The sequence below is a fragment of the Parus major genome, chromosome 2 (assembly GCF_001522545.3).
Source record: "Parus major isolate Abel chromosome 2, Parus_major1.1, whole genome shotgun sequence".
NCBI classification, from domain to species: domain Eukaryota; kingdom Metazoa; phylum Chordata; class Aves; order Passeriformes; family Paridae; genus Parus; species Parus major.
In genome coordinates, this window is record NC_031769.1 from 100131082 (window position 1) to 100156525 (window position 25444).

Here is a 25444-nt window from a genome sequence, read left to right on the forward strand (position 1 = left end):
AAAAAACCCCTCTGCCCTGAAATTGAGGATCTAAGTATTTTTCCAGGTTTTAAATGGTGTAGAGAAATTAGAATTACCACCCACTGGTTGCAAAGAATTACATTTCCCTCTTGTGGGGACAGCATTTCTGCCACCGTGTTGGAAACCAGACATTGACTCTGGTGACCCGACAATTCTTCAGTTTCATCTGCTTCCTCCAGCTCCCCTGACAGGTCACTCTGAATGGCAACTGCAATTACAAGAGGAGCCAGGGTCTCTGGCAGGGACGTGACAGCCACAAGCACGGATTAAAGCTTAGCTCATTTTCCTGGAACCTCTTCATCTTTCAGTTCGTGGCTCTTAGTAATGTTTCATGATACCGTTAAAAGGATCTTTCCAAGTTTCTATTGCTTTCACATCTCACAGTGAGCACAGTTAAGCACATGCCAGGCACACCAACAGCCCTCCAGAAGCTTAAAGGCATTCTTACACTTTGCTCCTGGAGTTGCCTGCACTACCAAGAGGGCTAATATGCCCCTCAAGTAACTGGAGTGAAACCAATGGACCTGGACCACAAGTGAACCTGTTTCTAGGATGAGCCCTGCTGCAGCCTGTGGCTGGTGCTTTCCAGGAGCCAGGCAATTTATTGCACCAGGGGGGTTCAGTTGAAACAAGCACTCCCAGCTTCCCTTTTGTTGCCTGGAGGATGCAAACCACCATCTACCAGAGTATAATTAGAACACAGAGAGGAAGGAAGTAAAATAGAAAAAGCTTCCTACTTAAGGCAGTGATTATCATTCTATCATGGGATTTAAAACTACTTAGAGTTCAGTCCACGCTACTGAAAACTGTACTGACACCCATCAATCGAGACATTCACCTGCCTGAAAGCAAAGCAAATCACGGCATATGAACATTATACAGCTTGAAAACAGCTTATGAGAGCTTAACTTTTACTGACAACAGGGAACTATCTTTCAAGTCTCTCACAGAAGACAAGGAAAGCAGAGCTGGTGCTTCAAAGAAGTAGAGAAAAATGTTTGCTTCTCAGTGCATTGATATTAAACCTCCTTTGTAAGGCTGTATAAACCTTTCCTGTGACCATCTGCTTTGTACTTTACTATATGGTCTTTCTCAATTACACAAACCTATTTTTCTAACATCTGATGGGGATGATCTCCTTTGTTTTGTTCTTTTTTCTTCAAAGTATTATAGCAGATTTATCAAGCCACATGCCTGGGTAACATTCAGGCATACAGAAGATTTATTTTGCCCATTCTCAAAGTTCTGCTATTACACCTTCTAATCCACTTTTCTGTGTTGTTTTACCTGATCTTGGTGTACATGTAACATCAAACACACACAAAGGTATAACATCTAGGCTTATGGAAAAGGTCGTGGTGGCATTGAGCAGAGTGGATTGGACAAGTTTCAGAAACTGAGAACATGCCCTCAGGAGCTATGTTGCACTTGAAGAAACAGATCCTGAAATTCTTCAGGAAAAATCCTCTTTCACAGGAAACCTAAGGGCTTCGGCACTATAGTCATTGAATCATCACGATCCAGAGCGTTCCAATCCAGAAAAGACGTGGCAAGAAATGAAAAAAATACAAAACAATTATTGTGAATCAAGGTGCTCATGAGTCACTCGAGGAACCAGCAACGGGTTTGCCTTTTTTCCTTTTCTTCTTCATAAGGCTCCCAGCACGCTTACAAAATATCAGTCATAAACCACATTGTAGCGAGATAAGCAAAGTGGGTGGGGTAGGGAGGAAGGAAAGAAGCAGATATGTAATTCACAGTAAGTGAACCACTATTAGTTTGCCAGAATAAGTAGTTACAACTTCAGAATCTCCCTGGTCAGCAAAACAGATTCAAAAACCTGAAACTGTATCAGATGTTTCTGATAAATAGAGGGAACCAATGCAAGCATGACTAATTCCAGATTTTTACCCTTCAACCCTGGAAAACACACTCTCTGCTTTTTCAAAATCCCTTACCAGCAGATTTAGGCACAAGGATTTTAAGAGCCCCAGAATGGAGAGCAGAATGTCACAGAACACAGTGCTTCCACCCACACTCCTGCTCCCAGGGAACCACCCTACTTGGCTCTCCTCAGCTCTCATTACTGTAAAGGAGATGAGACTGTATTTCAAGCTAGCAGCATTACAGGATGCTGGCAACTCATTTGCAGGCAAACAACAACTGAGCTGCTGACTTCTCCTGGCTGATTTGCAGCAGCTTACAGGGAGATAAAAAAAAATAAAGCAGAAAAAATATGAGCAATATATTAAAGGAGAAAACAATTTCCCCATTACAAATAGGCATTTGGTATATTCCTCTGTCTCTTGTTCCAAACACATTTATCCCAGCAGAAAAAGTTAATGCAGAAAAATACAGTTCTTTAATTTAAATCTGGATGTCTCATTTGTATCTTTGCACATAGGTCCTGGTCCTCCAAGCACTTTTCCAAATTAGAGGGGGCTATAGTATCCTGTAAACACATCCCTGATTAGGCTGTTAGTCTGTAGCCTTGATATTATAATAGCTTTTAATAGATTGAGGGTCAAGCCCTATTGTGCTGAGTAAACTAACCTCTTCATGTATTTTATTTTTTTTTTACATCTGAAATGGAATAAATGTTGGATTCACAAAAAAAAAAATCCACACATATCATGACTGATGACTAAACAGCAGCCCTATAATCATGCACACTACTGCAAGAGCTTTTTTAGTCTCAACTATGCAGAGTCTTTCTCTGCTATGTTAACACACAGGGCTTCCTAAGTGTGTAAAATTTAATAAACCATACAAAAATCCTTTATGACTCTAGGATTTTGAAAATACAAACAAAACAAGAACACTAGACAGAACTTCACATAAGGAAATGGCACCCTGAGAATGAACATACTGAAGAAACTGCCTTCTGTCCTTCCACTTGCAAACTAAGGAGGAATAAAAGAACATCTGGCTTGTAACCACCACAGATCTCATGACTAACTTCCCATTTCAGCTTTAAAGGAAGGTTGAGACATCCTGGAGACAGGCACCACAAAAATCTGCATTAAGAAGCAATGGAGAACTGACCTCTATATAAATAGGAATCTCACACACAGCTCCTTCAGAAAGAAATTTTCTCATCAGCTTGGACAAAGCCAGGATTCAATCAAATTTACAATCTGAATTTGTAAAAATGTTTAAAAATTAAAAATGTCTGTCCTTTCAAAACATTCCTCAAAATAACTAAGAGTCACTGAGACATCAGTTACAGACAGGTCTCATTAAATCTGACAGGGTTTAACATGAGTTAGTCTTACAGATTGGAAGAACAATGAGCCCTAGCAACCTGGAGAGTATTAATACTAAGTGATCAAAAATCCCCAGGCAAAGAAGATGTTATTTTAGTAATAATATGAGAAACATTTGGACCTGACAAATCTTTGTCCTTGCCCACAAGCCAGAAACTGATCCCACAGCTCTTGTGGCTTCCACCAAATTCAGCAGGACTTCCCTGAACCTCACAGCAGGAACGTATCTGCTCCTCAGAGCTCATTTGTGGCAGGCTCCCCAAAAGCTGAGCTGCCAACCACCCTAACTTGAGCAAAGGTACCACAAGCATTTAGCAGCTGAACCCTTCCTCTGAGGATCCCCAATCAAAATAAAAAGAGAACAACCAATGCAGTCAGGGTTAATTTAGTGTAACCCCCAGGAAGTCTCTCATGGCAAAGCTTTTTCATCAGGCATAGAGTTGGAATTACAAAACTGCTCACACTGCTGGAACTCAGGGTTTCAGCCAGAGAGCAGTACCAGAGTCTACCAGCAAGCTGTTCTGAAGCTTTCTCCAGACAGGTTAACATGAAAAAGTGCAATTAAGTGCATGTACCAGAAACATCTGTGGTCAAATTTGTCATTAACAATTCTTTCAGTGTACCTTCCAGTGAGATACCACCTTCTGTCTTCCTTCAGAGCAAAAAATAAACAAAACAAAACAAAAAAACAAAACCAAAAAACACCAACAAACCCAACAGGCTTGATGAAACATACAGAACTGGGATGCAGTCAAAAAGCTGTCCCACTCTCCTGGAAGAGGATCTGCTCGGAGAGGAAGTTGGCTGCTCCTCATTGTTAAGAGAAGCAACAATTCCTGGCTCCCTGTTACATATTCACACCACTGGACACTCTTGGCTGATTAATCCCTAACTGAAAAATACCAGAGAATACAGTTTACATTCAAGATTTCCCAAGTTAAATGCCACTTTTTGTTACACTTATTTGATTCCTGCCAGTGCTAGTGCAGAGAGGAGGAAGAGGTCTTACTCAGAGCAGAGCATTCATTAATTCATTCATTAATGCTGAAGAATTAAGTATGTACAGATGAAAACACCTGAATCAGTATGAAGTTACCAAAAGGAGAAAACTGCCCTTTATTATCAATGCATTCAGTATTTTATATACCAAAAACAAGCACTGAAAACCTTAACAACTGGCCAAGCAAACCTGAAGTAGAAAGACAGAATTAAAACTTCAGGGCAAGAAAAATAATCAATGAGTCACAAAATAAACCACAAATGCAGAGAAGAGACCATTCATTCCAGTAGCTCTGTAAAGCGCAGCTGGTTTCGACTTGGCAAATCAGCTTCTGCACATTTGAACAGCTCTTCTTTCCACTGTCAGAATTGGCCACGCTTTCGTTTTTGATTTACAGTTGAATCACCCTGGCCCATTCCCATTACCCTCAGCAGGACTCTGATGGAATCTGAAAATTCACAGCAGTGTAATCGCATCTCAGAGCTGCTAAATGGTTTGCATTTCATTAGCTACCATCAAACACATTGCAAAGCCTGTGCTGTAAAGTATCACTGGGCTTTAGCAGAAATGTAAGCTCAGTTCTGGTCAAGCCTGGTGTCCAGGAGGAATGTCACTCCTCGGGCAAGGTCTGGCATGCAGCACTGAGATACCCAACCTGCATCTTGAATGCTTTCAGGGTTGCCAGTTCTTAACCCTAAGGCATGTGACACAGTAAGGCTGAGTACAGGATTATGGCTGTCTTTCAAATTCCAGTGAAGATAAAAAAGCAACAAGCTGCAAAATAAATTAAAGCTTTGCAATTTGCAGTCTGCTTTAGTCCTCTATGCTGCCTTTAACATTTTAATCATTACTCAGATGATCAAATGCAGGTAGCATTGCAATATTTTCCATGTCTTACTAATCCAGTTACAGCTGCTCTGGAAGGCTGTGACAAGCAGCTTGAAGAGCATCTGAAACTGCCTTTGGATTTTTATCAACTCTATGAACATACAAGGAAGAGTTATGCACAACAGATTCCTGATCATGGTTTCCAAGGGCAGTGTCTAATCCAAGAATTACTCTACCCAATAAACTATTTGCCAACCTTAAACACATCCTTCACCCTCCCCTGTGTTTGGGTATCACTTTCGGTTGTCTGAAAACACTGCTCTCTAAGGAGAAATACCTTGCAGGAGACCGAGGTTCAGAGACACCCCTGGGACTGAATTGAATCTGCCAAGTGTCAGGCTTGTCCCAGGGAAAATGAAGCCATGCACTGCGGAGTGGTGTCTAGGAAGAAATGCAAAAAGCTTCCCGCCTTTATTCAATTTTTCCATCTGCAAGAAGTATCAAGTGAGCAAAGGTATCACTGCACAAGTGAACAGATGAAAATACAAGAGCAGCTCTTAGACTCACACACTGGCTCTCAGCTGCTTCACCAACACAAAACTGCCTGGAGCTTCAGTCTGAAGCAAAGGAATGCAGGTACAGGTGCTCTGAAGCTTCACTTCTGCAATCAAAATATACCCATCTCATTCAAAACACTAACGATTTCTGTAAATTCCAAATTAAAATTTTATGGTCTTATACCACCAGTGATCTTTCAAGGAATTTCTGCAAAGATCTGGGAGATACTCATCCACAAAGTAAATTTTTGAAAGGGAAGAACTAGGGCCAGAGTTGGCTCCCAGAAGTGTCATTTTGCTATAATGCACTTTCCTGAGTGAAGGGTACCTGCCAAATGAACGACACTCACACTGAAAACTGGAACCCAGTTGCCCACAATGCCAGCACAAACACATGGATCCCACTGCAACTCTATTTTGAGAGGGAGGGATTCTGCAGTGTCTTACTTCAGTAGGAACCACCACAGTTTCTTCTCGTTATCTGTCCCTGTGTGAACTTTACATGAACATCCCTATTTGCATTTCCCTTTGTTGCATTCCCTTCTTTAAACTTATATGGTAGTAAAGGTATCTTTTAAGTCAGTTGGTGCATTACTCCCACTAAGTTAGGATGACCTATGCCAACTCCCACACAGTAAAAACCCTACACATCATTTCTAATTGCTTTCAGGCCAACATTGCTGTTGCAGAGCACAAACTAGCTACAGAATCAGACTTTTTCCTCTGGAGCACATTACAGTTATATTAATTCCCTCTACAAGTAAAAGTGCAGCACTTGTTCTACCCACAGTCAGGTCAGTCCTGTTATATCAGAATGCAATCCTTCCTCCTAGTGCTGCAAGGACTGCATTTGGCACAGAAATTCTTGGCTCTATTGTTCTCAGCTCACTACTGTTATAGGAAAATAGTTACTCGATTTTACCTTGTAACAGCATTATGGGGATGTAAAACAGTGACAGTTGTAAAGCATTCAGACAGTACAGTAACAAAGAGCTATTTAAGCTCTTTAACAGATAGCCAAGCACTGAGTTTATTTGTTTGGTATTTATGTGTCTTCAGTACCATCCTTATATTTCTACTGGCTTTTTTAAAACAGAAAAACATTTACTAGTCAGGGCTTAATGTATCTGGTATGCTGTGGTGGGTTGATGCTGCCTGGAAACCGGGTGCCCACCAAAGCCGTCCTATCACTCCCCTCCTCAGCTGGGCAGGGGAGAAAAAATATAATAAAAAATCTGTGGGTTGAAATAAGGACAGGGAGAGATCACTCACCTACTGCCATGGGCAGAATAGACTCAAAATGGGGAAATTAATTTAATTTATTGCCAATCAAATCAAAGTAGGATGATAAAAAATACAAATTAAATCTTAAAATACTTCCTCTTCACCTTCCCTTCTTCCTGAGCTTAACTTTACTCCAAATTTCTCTACCTGCTCCTCACCAGAGCATTGTCTCTGCCTCACTGCTCCTTAGGGGGAAGACTCCTCACATTCTTCCTCTGCTCACACGAGTCCTTCCCATGGAGCACAGTTCTTCACAAATTGCTCCAGCACAGTCTCTTCCATGGGGTGCAGTCCTTCAGGCACAAACAGCTCCAGTGTGGGTCCTCCATGTAGTCACAAGACAGGCCAGTAAAGTTATTCCAGTGTGGGCTCCTCTCTTCATGGGTCCACAGGTCCTGGCAGGAGTCTGCTTCTGCATGGATTTTCCATGGGGTCACCTCAGCCCCTCAGCCATCCACCTTTTCCAAAATGGTCCCCTCCACGGGCTGCAGGAAGATCTCTGCTCCACCATGGATCTCCATGGGCTGAAGGGGCACAGCTGCCTCACCATGGTCTGCACCCAGGCTCCAGGGGAATCTCTGCTCCGGAGCCTGGAGTACCTCGTCCCTCTCCTCCATTGACCCCGGTGTCTGCAGGGCTGTTGCTCCCACATATTCTTACTCCTCTCTCTGGCTGCAATCTGCTCTTGTGCAGTAGTTTTTTCCAATTCTTAGGTGTGTTATCCCAGAGGCACTACCACCATCACTGAAGCGCTTGGCCTTGGCCAGTGGCAGGTCCACCCTGGAGCCAGCTGGCACTGGCTCCGTAGGACACCAGGGAAGCTGCTGGAAGCTTCTCACAGAAGCCACCCCTGCAGCCGCCCTCCGCTACCAGAGCCTTGCTACAGAAACCCAATCCGTCTCTGAATGGAAAACATCATCTGATCCCTTTTCTTGGTTTGTTTTCCTTCAGTCCACATCCATTTGCAAAACATGTACAGTGACCGACCGTCTCCTTCACCTTAGAGCTGAAGGGAGTCTACAGCCCTGTCCACTTCTGCTCCCAACCAGTCCCCAAAGCCAAGTGCCTGCTGCCTTACCAGTTTTGGCATCCTTACCAGTGTGATTATTCAGCACGTGTTTTTCTTCCACACACATCCTGCACACATCCTCCTGTGCAATTAAACTCAGGCCTGCATTGCTGCTCCAGTATCTGCGGTACCTGGAGCCAGAGAATGCAGTCCTACTGGTCCTGGTGATCTGTAGGCTTCTTTGGAGTTAGCCAGTTTCTTCATAGTCACAGGCCCCTTGCTCTCCACCAGATCCCAGCCCAGTAATGTTTCAGAGATAACAAAAACCTCTAATGCCCAAGTTTCAAATACACTTTCTTTAATATTTTGCTATGCTTTTTTTCTCTCTTATAGGCACAAAAGAATATTTCCATCCCTCCCTCCCTCACAGACTGCAATATTAATTACAATCTCTTCATCTACTTTTGTCAAAGACATACCCAAAGATCACAAGCAACACCAAACTATAAAGTATAAAAGGGCCACTGATGGCCAAAAGCTCTTTATCATCCTACCAAAGCAATGTGCCTGGCCAGAGATAAGTGAGACTGAAGAGCAACTTATGTCTGTATCATAGCTAATGCTATCAAGAAATTCACTCTGCTGAAGACACTGATATATTAATGCATGTAATATTATTTAAAACCAAAGTCTTTCCTGGAAGGAATAACTGGCATTATTCTGTTATCATCACTAGGGCTCCCAATCCCAAGATCTTCATGCTTGGTTTGATGGGATGGAGAACTGTACCTGCAGCCATAAGAATCAGAGAATCACAGAAAGGGAGCTCAAAGATCGTCTACCTCCAACCCACCTACCATGGGCAGGCACATCTTTCAATAGATCAGGTTGCGCAGTGCTCCACCCAGTGTGGCCTTGAACACTTCCAGAGATGGGGCAGCCACAACTCTGGGCAACCTGCTCCAGTGCCTTACCACCATCACAGCAAAAATCATCTAATCCAAACCTACTGTCTTTTTGTTTGAATACATTCATCCTTGTCCTGCCACTACACACCCTTGTAAAACGTTCCTCTCAGTCTTTCTTGTAGACTCCCTTCAGGTACTGGAAGGCTGCAATTAGGTCACCCTTATCTTCTCTTGGCTGAACAATTCCAGTTCTCTCAACCTTTTGTTGCACAAGAGATGCTCCATCCCTCTAATCATGTTGGTGGCCTCCTCTGCACTCTGTCCAACAGGGCCACATCCTTCCTGTGCTGGGACCCCAGAGCTGGATGCAGTGCTGCAGGTGGGGTCTCATCACAGCAGAGCAGAGGGGCAGAATCTCCTCCCTTACCCTGCTGGCCACACTGCCTTTGATGCACAGCCCAGGATGTGTCTGGCTTTCTGGGCTGCAAGCTCACATTGTCAGCTCATGCCCAGCCTCTCATCCAGCAGAATCCTCAGATCCTTCTCAGCTGGCCTGCTCTTGATCTGTTCATGTCCCAGCCCAGCCCGGTGTGATACTCATTGCCCCAGCAAAGTATTCCACTTGCACATAAATGTGCGTCTGCTGCACATTTACTCTTCCAGGACTTACAAATTGTGCTGTTCTTCCACAACCTGCCAAGTCTTTTGCCCATGAAGCTGGCACAGGAATATAAAGCGATCTTTATTTATGAGACAGGGGGCTGTGGAGCAAGAGCCCATGGAGCTATTCTTCAGGAATAAAATTAATGCTGCAGCCAACCTACCTCTGCTTCACAATTTTTAGAGCTCACCTACTCTGGTAAAAAAAAACGACCAACCAAACCAAGACCAACCCACAACCCAAAACCCAAATCCATATTCCAATTCCACTGCTTATGCTTAATCACTGCATCTTATCACACAACGTGCAAGCCAACCACAGCACTATGCTCCCATGAGTGTGGACAGCAAACATAACAGCCTTTGATAGTTGCTGATATTATTTAGAAACAGCTTCCCCACAATAAATTTCCAGCTAATTCTTTAGAAGATGCTTACCCACATCAAATTTCCAGCTAATTCTCTGTGTCTTTTCTTACACCTTTCCTTCCCCTTTGCACACAAGTTATCAAATTCAGAACAGCAGCTGAACTGCCAAGAGAAATTGAGGATTTTAAATTGAAATCAAGGAGCAGAATCTCAATCAATTTCTTATGCCCTTGACAGCGTGTGGTATGGGCAGCTGTGGAGAGAGAATTGCTTAGCCTGGTGAAAAGGAAGAAGGAACTTTGGTGTTTATTTGCATTCCTTCATCTCAAATTGTGGCTTTTAGGGGCATTGGCTATTTATTTAAGATGCTCAACTCCATGTTTTGAGCTGCCTCTACAGTTTCAAGTAAGAGCATGATCTCTATAAAAACCAGCTGCAAATAAGGTGGTATCAATCTGGCTGGCTAATAAAATGAGAGGATGAAAGGAGAAAGAAGAGAAGCACCTTTGAAGGGTCACACACACACACAGATCTCCTTTAGACAAGCAGCACATGCCAATGAACAGGGAAAAATCCCTCCCACTGGGTTGCACGGGAGACCCAAGAGTACAAAGCCTGAGGATATCCTTAATGAGACCTGCTAATGCTTCACACTACAGTGAAGTATTTGAGTACTTTTGAGTACAAGAGGGTGGTCACAAACTGCAGAAGCAGCCCAGCCTTTGGGGGACCTCCTTGTCAAACAAGGCACTGGCTGATTAAGTCACAGGAAACTGACTCAAGACTTGCATCAATAAAACTGACTCAAGACTGAACCCACGGCATGAAACAAGAGCCCTCGCACCACCTGACAGAGCTGCTCACCAAAGAAAGCTCCACCACAAAACCAAACACCATCGAACCCTTCTGCAAGGGCTGGGCTGCGCTGCAGCGCAAGGGAGGGCATTTCACTGGGCAATAGCACCACCTGGTGACTCCTGGGACTGAATGGGGATGCGGGAACCGGGCACACTTGGCCACGCTGAGACTGGAGAGAAGGAGGGACACTGACTGAAGCACTCGAGCGAGTTGGGAGCTGCGTAAGGAGCCAAAGAGGATAGCAGGATGAGCTTACAAGAACTAGAAAGGTGAAACAGACTGAGGGAAAGAAGAATGCCTGAGCATCTTCCCTTGGAATGACAGGCATCTCCCACTGCTGGTACCACCTTAAGCAGCCCTGTGTGGCAATGGGTAGTGTGAATGTGGCAGAGGAAGCTTCAAAGGAATGCCCTTATCCCACAGTTAATGTACTGTATTAACCAACAAAGCAAGGAAAAACCCCACAAACCTGCACAGTATCAACAATGTTGTATGCTGCAGAGGGGAAATTTTGGGGTTAATTTTTTTAATTAATGGGAGCTGTGGCACTCCATGGAGTCACTATCATCCAAACAAGAATCATACCTCTAATTGCCTTTTACTGAGTATTGGATCATAGGATCCTCCTGACCATGGTGTAACACAGACCAGCAGATAAACCCACTAAACCCAGCCTGACAGGCACTTTGTAAGTGGTAAGAAGGCGTGTTACAGAATCATAGAATTGTTTGGGAAGAAAGGGACATGGACAGGGACACCTTCTACTGCATCAAGTTGCTCAAAGTCCCACACAGCCTGGTCCTGAACACTTGCAAGGATGGGGCATTCACAGCTTCCCTCGAGGACCTCAAACCATGGCATGCTCTCCTACCACCCTAGTTCATGCTAATGACATCTCCCTGCTGCCCGCTTGCTGACTTCCCATCTGAGTTCCACCACAGACACTTTAAGGTTCACCATTTCATTTTTCAGGTGAGGATGAGAAATGGGCCCTGATTTACCATGGGTCACACTCCCCACATCAATGAAACAGGAACTAAAAGCAAACTTCACAGATTCCTCCAGCAAGTTAAACCTCAAACTGGAAGGAGCTAAATAAAGCTAAAATAAATTAAAACTGCAGGTACCCCTTTAATGCCTATGCAATTTTATTGATAGTAATACCTGGATTTTGGCAATTCCAATGGTCAGAGTTCATTTTCTGGACAAATCTGGGAGACTTTTTAACATCTGCTCGCTGCCAACCCTTTCCTACCCTCTCTATCTCAAAACACACACGCAGTCACAAAAATCCACTTGATGTACAACTCCTCCCACAGAGAAATTCCTATGTAAAGATACAGTAAAAAATGTGTGAATAGTATCTACTTAGAAATCCTCGTAATTGTCCCTGAAGCTGAAAAATTAGGTAAGGGAAGTAACATACAAGTCACTGTAGCTCACATTGTCAGTGATAATGAGTATTGATTGCAGGGGTTTTATCTCTATTGGCCATATGCACACACACCAGCATAACAATTTGGTTAAATATCCTTCATCACCATTGTGCAATGCAGTGATCAGAGAAACTAAATTTAGTTTTCAGACTACATGCATAAATAACCTGAGGTTTTCATAGTTAAATAAACACATTAAGCAACAGCATCCTGACAAATGTTGTTTTCAAGTACAATTTGCCAGCAAAAAATGGGGTAAACAATTTTATGTAGTTCTTTCTAAACCAAATTCTTTTCCTAAGTGAACCTTCCCCATATATATTGTAACAGCTGCAACTTTCAAAATACTGGTATGATGAGGAAATAATCTTTGACTTGAATTGCTGTTTACACAAGTTGCTGCTCATATTCCAACACCCTATCTCTTTTCATTGTCAAATTCTATCATTAGGGGTCATGATTTAGAAATACAGGCTTGTTAGTGCCACTTAGTAAATATGAAAACAAAAAAATTATATTCCTTTCTCAACGTGGAAAATATCAAAAATATTCCAACCAGTCTGAAATTGATAATCCAATCCAAACATTAAAATTTCATATTGCAGATTGCTGACAAGTACCAAAAGTCATTTTATTTTATTAAATGAAGGCAGTGGCCCCTACACAAGCAATACTATGTCCATCAACCACAGCATTTGACAAAATGTCTCTTGTGTTCAGCTTGCTATTCCACTAGTATAAAAATTGTCCATTAATTGCCTGGAAAAACTGTAAATTAAAGGCTCAATTACCTTCAAATTTGTCCATCCAAGATCAATAACCCCCTATTCAATTCAATGTTCAGACATACTCCTCCCAATTTGTAACTGTCCCACCTTCATACCAAGAGGAAATAAAAAGCCACACAAATGATGAGTTCCATCTGAAACAGTAGTTGAAAACTCCAGTCCTGGAGACAAGAAAGCTCAATCCCTTCTCCTTTGCAGCAACAGGCAATAGAGAGGAAGAAGGCAGTTTCAGGAGGCAGCTATAAAAACTAACATTTCCTCTAACAAACAGGAACCAGCCTCATGGCCACAGATCTTTGCTCCAAATTAGCAGAGCCCTGGTACAGGGTATGTCACCTACCAACAACCAGCAGCAAATAACTCTTCCTCTGGTCTCAACTGGCCAAAGGCAGCCGGACACCACCAGCCTTGAGCAGGTCAGGAAACACCACAAGGGTGGGACAGGAACAAAGGATTTCGTACCTGGATTTATTGCCAGAAACTCTGCCTCTGCTTATCAGTTCCTTTTAGCTGATAGAACAATCTGCAATATCAGCAGCCTCTGGTGACCATCTAAGGTGTGAGCTGGTCTCCTTTATCAGCAGCCTAAAGGCTGCCCAGCTGCCAATGGCACCCTCCTTATGGAAGCTGCTTTTACAATTTGCCAGTCCTTGGAAATCCGCCTCCATCAGCCTTCCAGACACAATAAAACAAGTGTCTTCTCCAGGGGGTATCAGGGGAAGGGGATAAGTTGAGAGTTTCTGAAATTTGCCATTATTTGTTATTTACAATTAACTGCAAATTACATGGACGTTAGGTGGCAACATGAAGGAAAGGCCTAAAATCCTTGAAGCTGGGGGTTTTCATTTCCTGAATTTATGTGCAAGACTGGAAATGGAGAATGAGAAGTTTGCCTAAACCTAAATTTGTGTTAGGAAATGTTTGACCCAACGTTAGGTTTAATTAATGTCAATTAGTAGTGATTTCATACTCATTCCATGTTGTCTGGACATAAAGTTCTCCCTAAGACAGCAAACACCACCCCTTATTTTAAACAGCATCACAAAAAGACCCACCTGGTGCTTTTCCCCTCTACCACTCATGCAAGTAAACAGAAGAGATAACAGCAAGCACAGTATAATAAAACCCAGGGCTGAGTTTTTTTATCTGTGGATTTACTGTGTGCTGCTGTGAAGTTACTAAACGTAAAGCTATCTGCACCGAACAGGCTCATATATGGGAGAAATTATCAGTGCAAGGCTGTAGCCCTGAAGCACTTGACTTCTTGAATGTGTTCATCCCCCGTTGATTTAATCAGGAATGAAACGCAGCAACTTCTAAAAGCTGGCAACACTACTGCCAAGAAATTCAACTTTTTAGGGAAAGGCCCTTAAGGATAACCAGGTTTTGTCACTCTTACTGTTAAGGCACTTTCTTCTCTCCATCACAAAAATAACTAGGAAATCAGTATCTAACTTACAACTGACTTGCAGAAGGAAGTTTTTATTCACCTGTCCATTTTTTCTCATCTTCACTCAAAATCTGGAAACCAGAAATGGTCGAAAGTGTATAGACTTTGGAAATCTCAACTGAAAACATGTTGTGAGCATTTCAAATGGAATGCTAAACCATGGAGTTTATTATATTTAAGGACATCTCCTGAAAGGACAAATTGGTAGTCGAGTTCCTTCCAAAGTAGGAAAAGCCACACAGAAGGCACTGAGGACTCACCCTCAAGACAGACTGTCCAGATACTAACACTTCCAGCATCACAGCCTGAGTGTTTGGGACTACATGGAACTAATTCCAAAGTTCCCAGAGATCCCAGACAAGGCAGAACAACAGGCACAAGGATTGAGGAAGACATCTCAACTGGCCAATGAGATCTTACCAAAGCTTCCCTGTGTCACATCTGTGACAGGGCTTTTGTCTGGCTGAGATGCAAAAACAATTCTGCAGCCTCCACTGGCCAAAAGTGTTTTGAAACACAAATGAAACAGCACTAAAACAAAGTGAGGGTTTAAAAATAATTTAAAAGGAAATTGGAGGCTAAAACCAAGGGAGAGGTTGGTGGGGTTTTTCACCCCATATTATTATTTTTACTACCTTTTGTTGGTTTGCTCTGTCTAGCTTTCTGTTTTATTATCCTCAGCTTCTCTTTCCCTTGCTCCTGACTTCACTCCTCTGTCTCACCAGTCTTCATACAATGCTCCCACATGTCTTCCCATGGTCTCACAGTTTCATCACTCCACCTCTTCCTCCATTAACATCTCTGTTCCTGCAAATCTCCTCTATGCCAATATCTACACCCCTTTTTCTACTGATCTGCACATCCTTGCAAGTGCTCAAGGCCCTGAGCAATGCTGTCTACAGCAATCTGTCCTTGCCCATGGCAGGGGGGCTGGAATGAGATGATCTTTAAGGTCCCTTCCAACCCAAACCATTCTTTGGTCATAAACTATTCCTGAATAACTTTTTAGGCTGCAGGGCTACCACTCTCCTTCAGACAATCTTTTTAAATTTGGATTTATGGTGTCAAAGGTTCGCTTTCTCTCTGCCTTTTTCCACGTCAGCCTAAGGGAGAAGACAAACCTGGCCACTCTATCTGGCTTTAATGTCAAATGACAGGAATCACTCATGAGCTGTCTTATCTCAAATACTTAATTTACCTAAACATTTTATCTTATTCTCCACACAGCAGTACATTCAGCTGTGCATTAAAGCATATGCTGAGCTTTAAGCATGGGATGCAATTTAGCCCATGCAGAGAAGGATGTACCCTGATACTCCACTGAAGAGGGATTATCCTAATGCTCAGAATCAAACATATGCTTAAGGATGCTACTCAGATTAGGGTATCAGTAACATAATCTCAAATCAAATTTATGTTATCTGGTTTTATCCAACTGACATTTTTGTCACATAAAACATGCTCCAACTGTCTGTCTAATGCCCTGGCATGCATTTATTCTTTTCAAGCACACTCTGCAGGGAAAAAATAAACAAAAATATCCAAGGCAGAAAAGAATAAACATCAAAGGACAGAACAATCAATTCCGAAGACTATTCACATAAACTACACTGTGCTGCTGGAGTAATAACACTTGAAGACGAGGTTTAATTCCCTCACTGATATTTAACCAAACCAAGACAAAAACTAAGTTCAACTTCCTTTGGATTTTCCACAAGAGCAATAACATTCAAAAAAGAAAACTGCTGGTGTAAGGGATAATGTAGCAAAAAATCCCACGTTTGTAGCACATTCACGAAATTAATATCCTAAAAGGAAGCTTGTCTATGCAGTATTGAAAAGGTTGAAGTCATCATGGACTATGTACCATGAACAGCTTCTGGCCTAAAAGTGGATGGAGGCTTCCTGTTCATATCAGCTTTAAGAAGGTGTATTTCAAATGTTGATATTATGATTCTTAAAATAGGCACTTAAATATTTATATTTAGTACGCAAAGGAAAAGGAAAAAAAAAAGATAGATAATGGGCTTCCTATTCAAGAAAGAACATATTTCTTTTCTCGTTTCCTAAATCCCTCAGGAATTAATCAGCTGCAAGATTAATCCCAGCACAAAGTGGAAGTGCACCCTTAGAAGCTTATAGTGGTGTGTATCTGTCAGTGAGAGGTTCATTTTTTTTAGTGGTTTGGGGTTGTTTTTATTAATAGAGACTGCCTAAAGCAAACAAAATTAGTATTTGCTTCACAGATAGATGATGCTCAAACTGAAAATTGTGATGATGTTTACTGACACCTCAAATATTTCAGTTGTAATATTGACTCCAGTCAATAAACTATTGACTGGAGTGATAACATATTTTCACCCCTTCAAATCAACTAGCTAAAAATTGAAGTCTCAAGAGTCAAGCTGAACCTTGGTGTGACACCACACCACATTCAAGGAAATGCTCTTTTCAATCAGTCTTTGGCAAGTCTGGTGACTCCCAGGACAGTTTCTCTCTGTTGGCACACACCAGATGTTGACCTAAGGATTCTTTTTTGCCACTGAACTCCCTCACAGTAAGAAATTGGTAGATCTAGAGAGTTTACACTGCAGCAGTACTGGAGATGAGTTATCAGTAACCAATTACAAGCATGAGATAGAGAAGGTTTAAAGCCATTCCAGTTGTATCCTACTGGTCATCAGTGAGCGTGGAAGGAGATGCAAGTGACTTCAGACACATTTTGTCGCCCAAAAGTACAGCTTTACTGATGAGCCATGGGATCCTATCAACACTTGAGTTTTGTTTGCTTCAGAATTAAATGGGCCCAAAATTTATTTTTTTTTTCAGAATTAAACCCATTTTAGGAATCTCTCATAACTCATTTTGGCTCTGTAGACAAGCTTCAAAGGGAAGAAGAATCTGCTCCAGAGAGCCGCTAACTATAGGTGAATTCCTGTAAGAACCTAATATTTATCATTTACATTTTTTTATAGCTCCCTGACAGGTCCAACCAGGACACCCAATGACGTCTGCAGCATCCTGTCACTCTGCTGACAAAGGAAGAAACAATAACTCAGGGACACAAAGTATTTAGTGGCTGGATTTCATGCACATGCACTTCCACATGTTGCCCAAATAAGAACATACTCTGGCCAAAACAAAAAGTGAAAAACCATAACTTCTCTACCCTTGCCTCCAAAAAATATAAAACCCATGCACTAACCAGCTTTTCTGTTTAAAAATATCCACGAGAAAATAAAAAGCATTTGTTCCACTGCCTGTTGTTCAGCTTTCAGAGCAGCCTTGCAAAGCCAGAGACCGTAAATCAACCACTGGCATGAGCTTACACAAGGCTGTGCTCCCAGTTGGCCTCCCATCCACCTCTGCTGGCAGCTTTCTAAAGCATGGATTTGTCTTTTGGCAGTGGTGTTCAGAACAGCGAGCATTCACTGAAAGGGTGTACAAGATGTTTCAGAAGAAAACTGAAATGTGTTCCTTTCCTGGCACCTTACAAACTGAGATGGAATTTTAAAAATTTCCTTTCACCTTGACACCACTACCCAGCCTCTACAAGGTATGCAGTGAGAAGAAAAACAACCCCGAAAGAACAAAAACATCTTTTTTTTTTGTTTACTTTGGAAGCACATGTCCCATGGCAGCTCCAGATACCTTCTGGTGAGGGGCTGCAGGGTTATATTCACATGAGCTGCCCTTGGCCTACAGTCAGGAGGCAGTGGGGGACACAACAAGGAGAAAAGCACTGAAGGCCTGCTCTGCCCTCTCTAAAAATCACGGGATGATCCAGCTCATTGGTGTGATGATCTAACCCACAGGTGTGATTAGCACTGGGATGGAGGTAAGCCTCACAGGTAGCTCCCACCTCCTCTCCCAACCCTCTTGGAAGGTATCTCTAACCACGTGTTGGGCACTCGGCTGGCCCCAAAAACAGCTTGAGAAAAATATGAGCAAAGGGAGCTCCAGACTTCTGGATGGAGAGACCACAGCTCCAAAAACAGCCTCTGCATCAGTGGAGGCTGGCGAGCCACCGAAGCAGAGGAGAAACTCCTTGCCCTGCATTCAGTTTTCTGAGGCAGCACCTGAACTGTAGGGAAGGTGGGGTCAACAGCAGCCTTCTCTAGTGGAAGGTCACCCTGCCCATGGATGGAACCAGATGATCTTTAAAGTTCCTTCCAACTCAAACCATTCTATCATTCTAACAGTGCAAACCTACTAAAGCCAGCTGAGTTCACTTCAATGTGCCCTTCTGCCTTCCCCTCAAAACCACAATGCAGGAAATGAAAAAAAAACCTGTCTGTCCTGATGTTATCTGAAGAGAGATGTGTCCAGGAAATTCATGACTAATAGTAGCCCCTAGAGGGTCTAACAGCCCTGAAGACTGGGAAAATGGCATTTGCAAGAAGGAGCAGCAGGGAGGCAAAAGAGCAAGAGCAGCAGAGTTATGGCTCTGGCCTCTCTGTAAATGCTGCTCTCAACAAGCAATTAGCTTGAGAAATTTTAGACAGAGTATGTCAAGAATACATCTCTCCAGCCTGTATGTCCACTTGCAGTCTGCAGCACCCACACTGCACCTAGGTCAGACACAACGCAATGCAAGCAAAACGCACTCGCGTTGTTATTTATAAACACCACCACAAGCAAAAGCCCTGCAGACTCAAAGGCCTTTGCCCATGTGCAGCTAAGACACACCTTAACTGCAACACATCCTACCAATAAATCAAATTATAACCTCAGAAACAAGTCCTACCATCAACCAGAGTCTCAGAAAACATACATTAAATGCAAATTAAAAATGGCCTTTTGATATGGCTTGACTTAAGCCAGTTAAAAAGAGCCACCTGATAAAAATGAGGTGGTTTTACTTTTCCCTGCATATTGTTTGCATGCAAACTTTCTGCCTCCCTCCCATAGTCTGCCTCAGCATTACTTCCCTGAGTAGGGCTAAAACTGCATTCAACTATGTGAAAAAAAAATTGAGTTTATCACCATTCAACTTCCTTATTTTGGCAGAAAGAATGCAGGGCTGTTTTTCTTTCCCCCAGGATTACTGTAAACCAAGAAGTTTCCCAGTTTTTCAGCCAGAAATCAAAAAGAGCAAGGGGCTGGGGAAATCTAAATTTGAAAGACAGTAAAACTACAGCCTGCATATGATTTCTGGGTGATAGTCACTGCATGGACTCATTCAACAGGCAAGTTACAAGCATGGATGGGAGCTCAGAGCTGGTTATCAGCGGGAGGGAGCCCATGAAGTGCAGCAACAGGCACCAACCACAGCATACTCTTTTGCTACCCAGTAGCTTACTAGTAACTAGCTTCCCCTTTGAGGCTTTGCTGCTACTGAAACTAAAATCTGCTTCAAATTTCTGCTTCTGCTTCTTCAAAAATCCTGTTTGGTTGGGCCACTGGAAACGAAAGCAGAGTGTGGCCTCCACAATCACTTTTTCCTAGAAGGATGGTCCAGTCTACTCTTCTAAGCAATCCCACACAAAACCCTTGGAAGAAATCAGTAAAGAAAAACGTTTTGTAGGTATGTCAGGAAAGCAATATAGGCCGAAGATCAACATGAAATCCTGAATTCCAAATTGTGAGAAATCATTTACCTACATATTTAATGTCTATATTGCAAAAATATCAGACTGTATTCATTTAAACGTCTTATAAAATCATATGAAAAGGCTGATTTAGACTTCTGAAGGCACTTTTTTTTATTGGTACAAGAGAGCAGGCCTGTTTTGCTTTGCGCATAACTGGATTTTTATGCAATATTGACAAATACAATAAAAAAAGTCACCAGTCCCAGTCTCCTTCAGTATCTTGTACACTTCTTTTGACTGGCAAAGCAGGAGAATGGAATATGGAAGCGCTGTGTGGCCACATTAAGTGCAAATTTCAGAATTTCAGAAAAAACACTTCCCAAGAAAATTAACTCTGTGCACTTCAGCTAACCATGTGTCTGTCTTTCAGTTCCCCATGGACTTAAAATCACTGTAATTTGATGTTTCACAACAATGTAAAAACTGGCTAGGAAAGAGATACAGATCAAAGGGCTCCTTTGATGGAAAGGCTGCAATGATGGACACTTCAAACCAGTGACTTCACAAGACATACAGCCATGTGGTCATGACCCAAAAATTTCCCTCATCATAGAGCTACTTGTTTATATAATAAAATATGAATGAATGAGTAGGTGATGATGAACCATTAACACGGGGGGAAAAAAACTGCTTGGCAGCCTCTGTTCTTCTCTCAGACTAGATACTTTTGTGGACAAAATTATAAAAGGCACACATTTACTTCATCAATACATTTTTTCCTCTTTTCATGACCCCCTTTGTTTGCTCTGCTCTCTGTTTTAGGCTACAAGACTGCAGATGTTGTTGCACATGTGGCTTCTGCACTGTGCAGTGTTACTGTCTTCAGCAGGCTGCTCACCTTACTATGGAGGCCACCTTGCACATACCTGGTGAGAAGAAAGCTCCTTAACTGGTTCAACCCAGGCAGGAGGGCAATTTAGTTTTTAACAGGAGCTTTTCTATTTGCGTTGGGATGTGTAGGCCATAAAAGCACCAACTATGAAAAACATTTCAGACACAAACAAAAAGATTCCCAGTGAGCTGTGTTCAGTATCATAGTGTAATTTCCACAGAGGAAATGTCATTCCTTTTACAAATGCAGGCTCACCAGCTTCAGACAGCATTTTCTTACTAGCAGAATGCAGGCCAGTGACTTCTTATGAGCAAGAAAACAAAGGCACAAACAGAAGAAAGGTAAAGAAACAAAGTCTCAGCTAGGGAAGATGTGGGCACTATGTTCAGGAAAAACCTTGTACAGTAAAGGCAGCTAAGCCCTGGGACATAACCCCAGGGAAAAGATCATGAGTTTTTAAAGACAGGAAACAAACATATGTCAGGAATAAGAAGGGGTTTAGGGAGAAGGGATGACCTCTGAGTCTCTTCCAATCCTACCTCCTTCGGTCCTGTGAGGCACAGTTACAACACAAAAATGTAATAAACAAAAACAAAAGGAAAGGAGCAATGGAGGTCACTTTAGATGGCAGTCAGCAAACCAACTCCCAAAGTCTGAAGAGTTGTCAAAGTTTCCTCAGGAAGTGACAAAGACAAGAAACTTTGCCTTAGTCGTAAACCTCACAATCTTTCCTGCGGTTGCCACACACAATTATATCAGGATTTGGCAGGGAACTGTAAATCATTCCTCCAGCCCACATGAAGAAAATGTTGGGAGCTAAAGCACAGGGCACTCAGCAGCCACAGACAGATTAGGAAACCTGGCTGCTGCACAGCCAGTCACATTTCAGCACTAAAGCACAGCTCAGGAACACCACAGGTCCCCCACGCTCCTCTCTCCTCCAGCCCCTCAACAAGGTAGAAACAACGTAGAAACACCATGCAAATCAAATGGGAGCTACACTTCATTTCACCACATAAACCTACAGCTAAAACATGCTCAGACCCATAAGCATGTGGCATCTAACACAGGGACAACTGCATGGAACAAACAACAAACTGGACTGAGAGACCAGGAAGAGCCAGGGGTAACATGACAGGAGTTGGAGCACAGCTCAGGCATTTCCACTCAGGAAGATTAACACCTTCCACATGCAGATACTTCACTGCCCAGCAGCAATAATTTACTGGAGGAAGTAGTTTAGGAGCAGGCTTGAGGACACTTGCATGGCAACATACTAAAGAGAGCTGTTCAACTACATTTCTGTAGCTCCTACACGTGAGGCTGCAAGGCACTGGACAATTAGGAAGGCATCCTGCTCCTGCTAGCCCACTGGCAAGCTGGAACCATCCCTTCTCAAAGAGCTCTGCAATCAACAAAGACTTCCTTCCAAACTGACTCACTCCCACCCTCCTGCTGCCCCAGATTTCCCCTCCGCCCTTCTCTCCCTGGTGTCTCCTTCAACATCTACAAATCCCATATCCATCATCTTGCTGTCTGCTACTCCTGGCTGCTCCAAATCACTCCCATGATGCCCACAGAGAGTTTTAAAAAACCCCAGCATACTCTGGAGGAGGAAGAAAATAAATTTAGATAACCAAATCCAGTTTAATTAGGTTAATGCCAAAAGTTAGAGGCTGGTCTCCCTCCTGGCAATGTGGGGTCACATCCAGGAGCCAATAATCTACTCCTCATCTCTAGTGCAATGGCTCCAGGCCACTCACTGACCCTGGAGTTCTGCACTGGCCTGTAGGGCCATAATGTGGACCACAGCTCTGGTTTCTCTATTCCTCTCTTCATCGTCTTCCCAACAAGACCCTCTATAGCCAAATGGGGCTTCAGAGCTTGTGGAGAAGCTGGCTTTGCAAACATTGCACCAGCTGCAATTGTTCCCCATTGGGAAACTCTGAATAGGCAGAAACAGCCCAAGCCCAGGCCCTCTTCACAGCGTGATGCCAGAAACTGCCAGTGACCCTCCTGTCTAATCCAGAGGTGCAGCCTAGGGCTGTGTTCAGAACTGGGGAGGGATATGGGTTTACAAACCAATTTAATCCATATTTCTAACAAAGGTAAGAACTTGTCTTGGGACTAGGACATGCCTGACTTGACTTGATTATCAAGGGGTCTATGACGTACAATGCAGATTAAACAGGTCCAGGACCTACTGAAGAAAAAACACAAAACTGTCAAGATTTCTTTTGGTAGATCTGAGAATGTATTTTTGAGTTGCCATCTAGCTTTCAAGCAGATCAGAAGATTAATGCCTGCATTTGTTCACACAGACAGGTATGGAGTTTCCCTGCTCTAGAAATGTCTGAACTTCTTGAGGGGATTCATTATCTGAAGAATTCCTCTCTTTTGGGAAAATAGAGCATCAATCCCCATGGTAAATAAGATGTCTGTGATCAGAAGTATAAGATTTTCTAGGACTATGCCCTCTTAAAACTCAGGAAGGAATATCTCACTAATTACTCAATGACTTTAACTACAGACACATCTCCCTAAGTGCTACCACTGCCACCCCATCATTTTAATGCATCTACAGAGTAATTGCATAGTCCCAGTAACATAGAGCTGCACTATAGGTTTCTTTTCCTGTCTTAAAAAAAAAAGCAAACAATTGCCTTACAAAACCTCCAGTAAGTTTTAATGTTGCAAAACACCTATAAATTATGGACATAAGAAATCTCATTCCACAAGACACTTCCTCTCTATAAAACTACAACATTTTCTGCTGGAGAAGAAAACAAGCAAAGACACATCCACATATTCTACCACAGACTCCTCATGTTTGTACAAACCACATTTATTTTTGTCACTATGCCATTTTAAAAGTTGAAGGCAGGAATTCTATCCAAGAAAGGAGGAACCGTCACTTGCCAAATACTTTGGGTTGAACTCTCCAGTGCCCTGGCACTGCATCCTGGCAAGAACCACTCCAGGGCAAGGTACCCACTCCTGCTGGGCTAAGCGTCAACACAAATCAGAGAGAACTGGAGCGTCTATTCATGTTTGGTTTTCAAATGTTCAACTCACTTGAATGGCATGAAAGCAAATTCACTCGAAAACACCTTAATTCATGCAGCTTCTCTTAGTGCTTACGGAGGTGTGGGCCAAAAAGCAGCCGAACTTGCACCGGGTAATTTGAGATGCTTGACTTTTAAAAAGAACGTGCGTACGGAAGTAGTGATGCTCTGCTGGTTACTGTCAGGAGAGGTGGTTCTGCTCTGCGGCGATGCTCGTCCCAACTTTGTGGGCACACTTTGCCGGGAAGCTCCCTCAGTGCCGGGCAGAGAGGGGCAGGCGCAGCCAAAGTGCAGAGCTAAGCACATTGTTGCTCCAGATGTGAAACGCACGCGCGAGTTCGCCAAAAAACCGAAAGAAGAGGAAAATTAAAAAAAAAAAAAAAAAAAAGAATGGCAAAAAGGCCGTTCCTGTAAGGAGTCGAGCCAGAGAAGCGCTGCTGAATAAAGCCAGGCAAGTAACTAAACAAAGCGCCGAGCAGCACATGGGTGAGACAGGACGGAGCCCCGGGAGAAGGAGCCACCCGACACAGCGTCCCGGCGTGGGCAGCGCTGCTGCTTTTCTGCGGGTGCCTCCCCCTCTGGAACGGGGGCTCGGCGAGGCCACCGCCGCTGTGACGAGCCCAAGAGAGGGCAGTAAATCCCCCCCGGGTGCCTTCGGGGTTCAGGCACCAAAGGGAGACCTCCGTAGGACCGCCGGGGGGGATGGCTGGGCGCCGGCATCCCCCCCGCCTGGGGAGCGCTTGGCGGAGACCCCCAAAAGAGCCGCTCACCGCCTCCCACAGCCCGCTACGCCCTTCTCGCTTTTAAAAAGTTGAAGAACAAGACAAAAACAACAACCCCCAAAGCTTCCCCCCGCCCCGCGGAGGCCGGTGCACGGCTGCCAAGTTTCGGCGGGGAGGAATTTTCTGCGGCCGAGCCCCCCCGCCCCGCCCCGCCCGGGACCGGGAGACGCGGCGCCCCCGGGAAGCGGGACAGCGAGGCTGGAAGCGTTCCCGGCTTAGCGAGCACCCCAGCAGCCACGGCCCCCACCTGCGGGGCGAGAGAGGAAGGAAGGGGGAAGCGACCCCCCGGTCGCCCTTACTCACGCCAAGCAGACACACTTTGAGCTCGCGTATCGCCATCATCTGCCCGGGGCCCGGCCGCTCCGCATCCCCGGCGCCGCCGCTCCGCACTGCCCCGCCGAGGCGGCCCAGCCCCGCCGGGGCCGCCCCCGCCGCCGGTCACATGCGCCCGGCCCCGCCTCGCCGCTGCCCCCCGCTCCCGGGGAGCTCCGGGCTGGGAGCCGCGGCTAGGACAGCACAGAATCGGCAGGGATGGAAGGGACCTCTAGAGACCATCTGGTCCCACCCTCCTGCCAAAGCAGGGTCACCTAGAGCAGGTGAGACAGGAACACGTCCAAGTGGATTTTGAATGTCTCCAGAAAGGGAGACTCCATGACCTCCCTGGACAGCTTGTTGCAGTGCTCTGCCGCTCTCTTCCTCGCGTTGAGGTGAAACCTCAGTGAACATAAACTGTTTCA

At 43.8% G+C, this 25444-nt stretch overlaps 1 protein-coding gene across 2 annotated transcripts in view; it reads right to left on the bottom strand.

Moving 5' to 3' along the window:
* The window catches only part of RAB31 (RAB31, member RAS oncogene family), a 61073-nt gene extending 35962 nt beyond the window's left edge, over positions 1-25111 (bottom strand). The window contains exon 1 of one of the 2 annotated variants that reach the window (XM_015619944.2): positions 25011-25111. In XM_015619944.2, the coding sequence (XP_015475430.1) occupies positions 25011-25049 (39 nt within the window). In that variant the 5' untranslated portion in view covers positions 25050-25111. The remainder of the gene's footprint in view (positions 1-25010) is intronic. The other variant, XM_033512213.1, reaches the window with a different exon arrangement.
* Between the last annotated feature and the right edge of the window lie 333 nt (positions 25112-25444).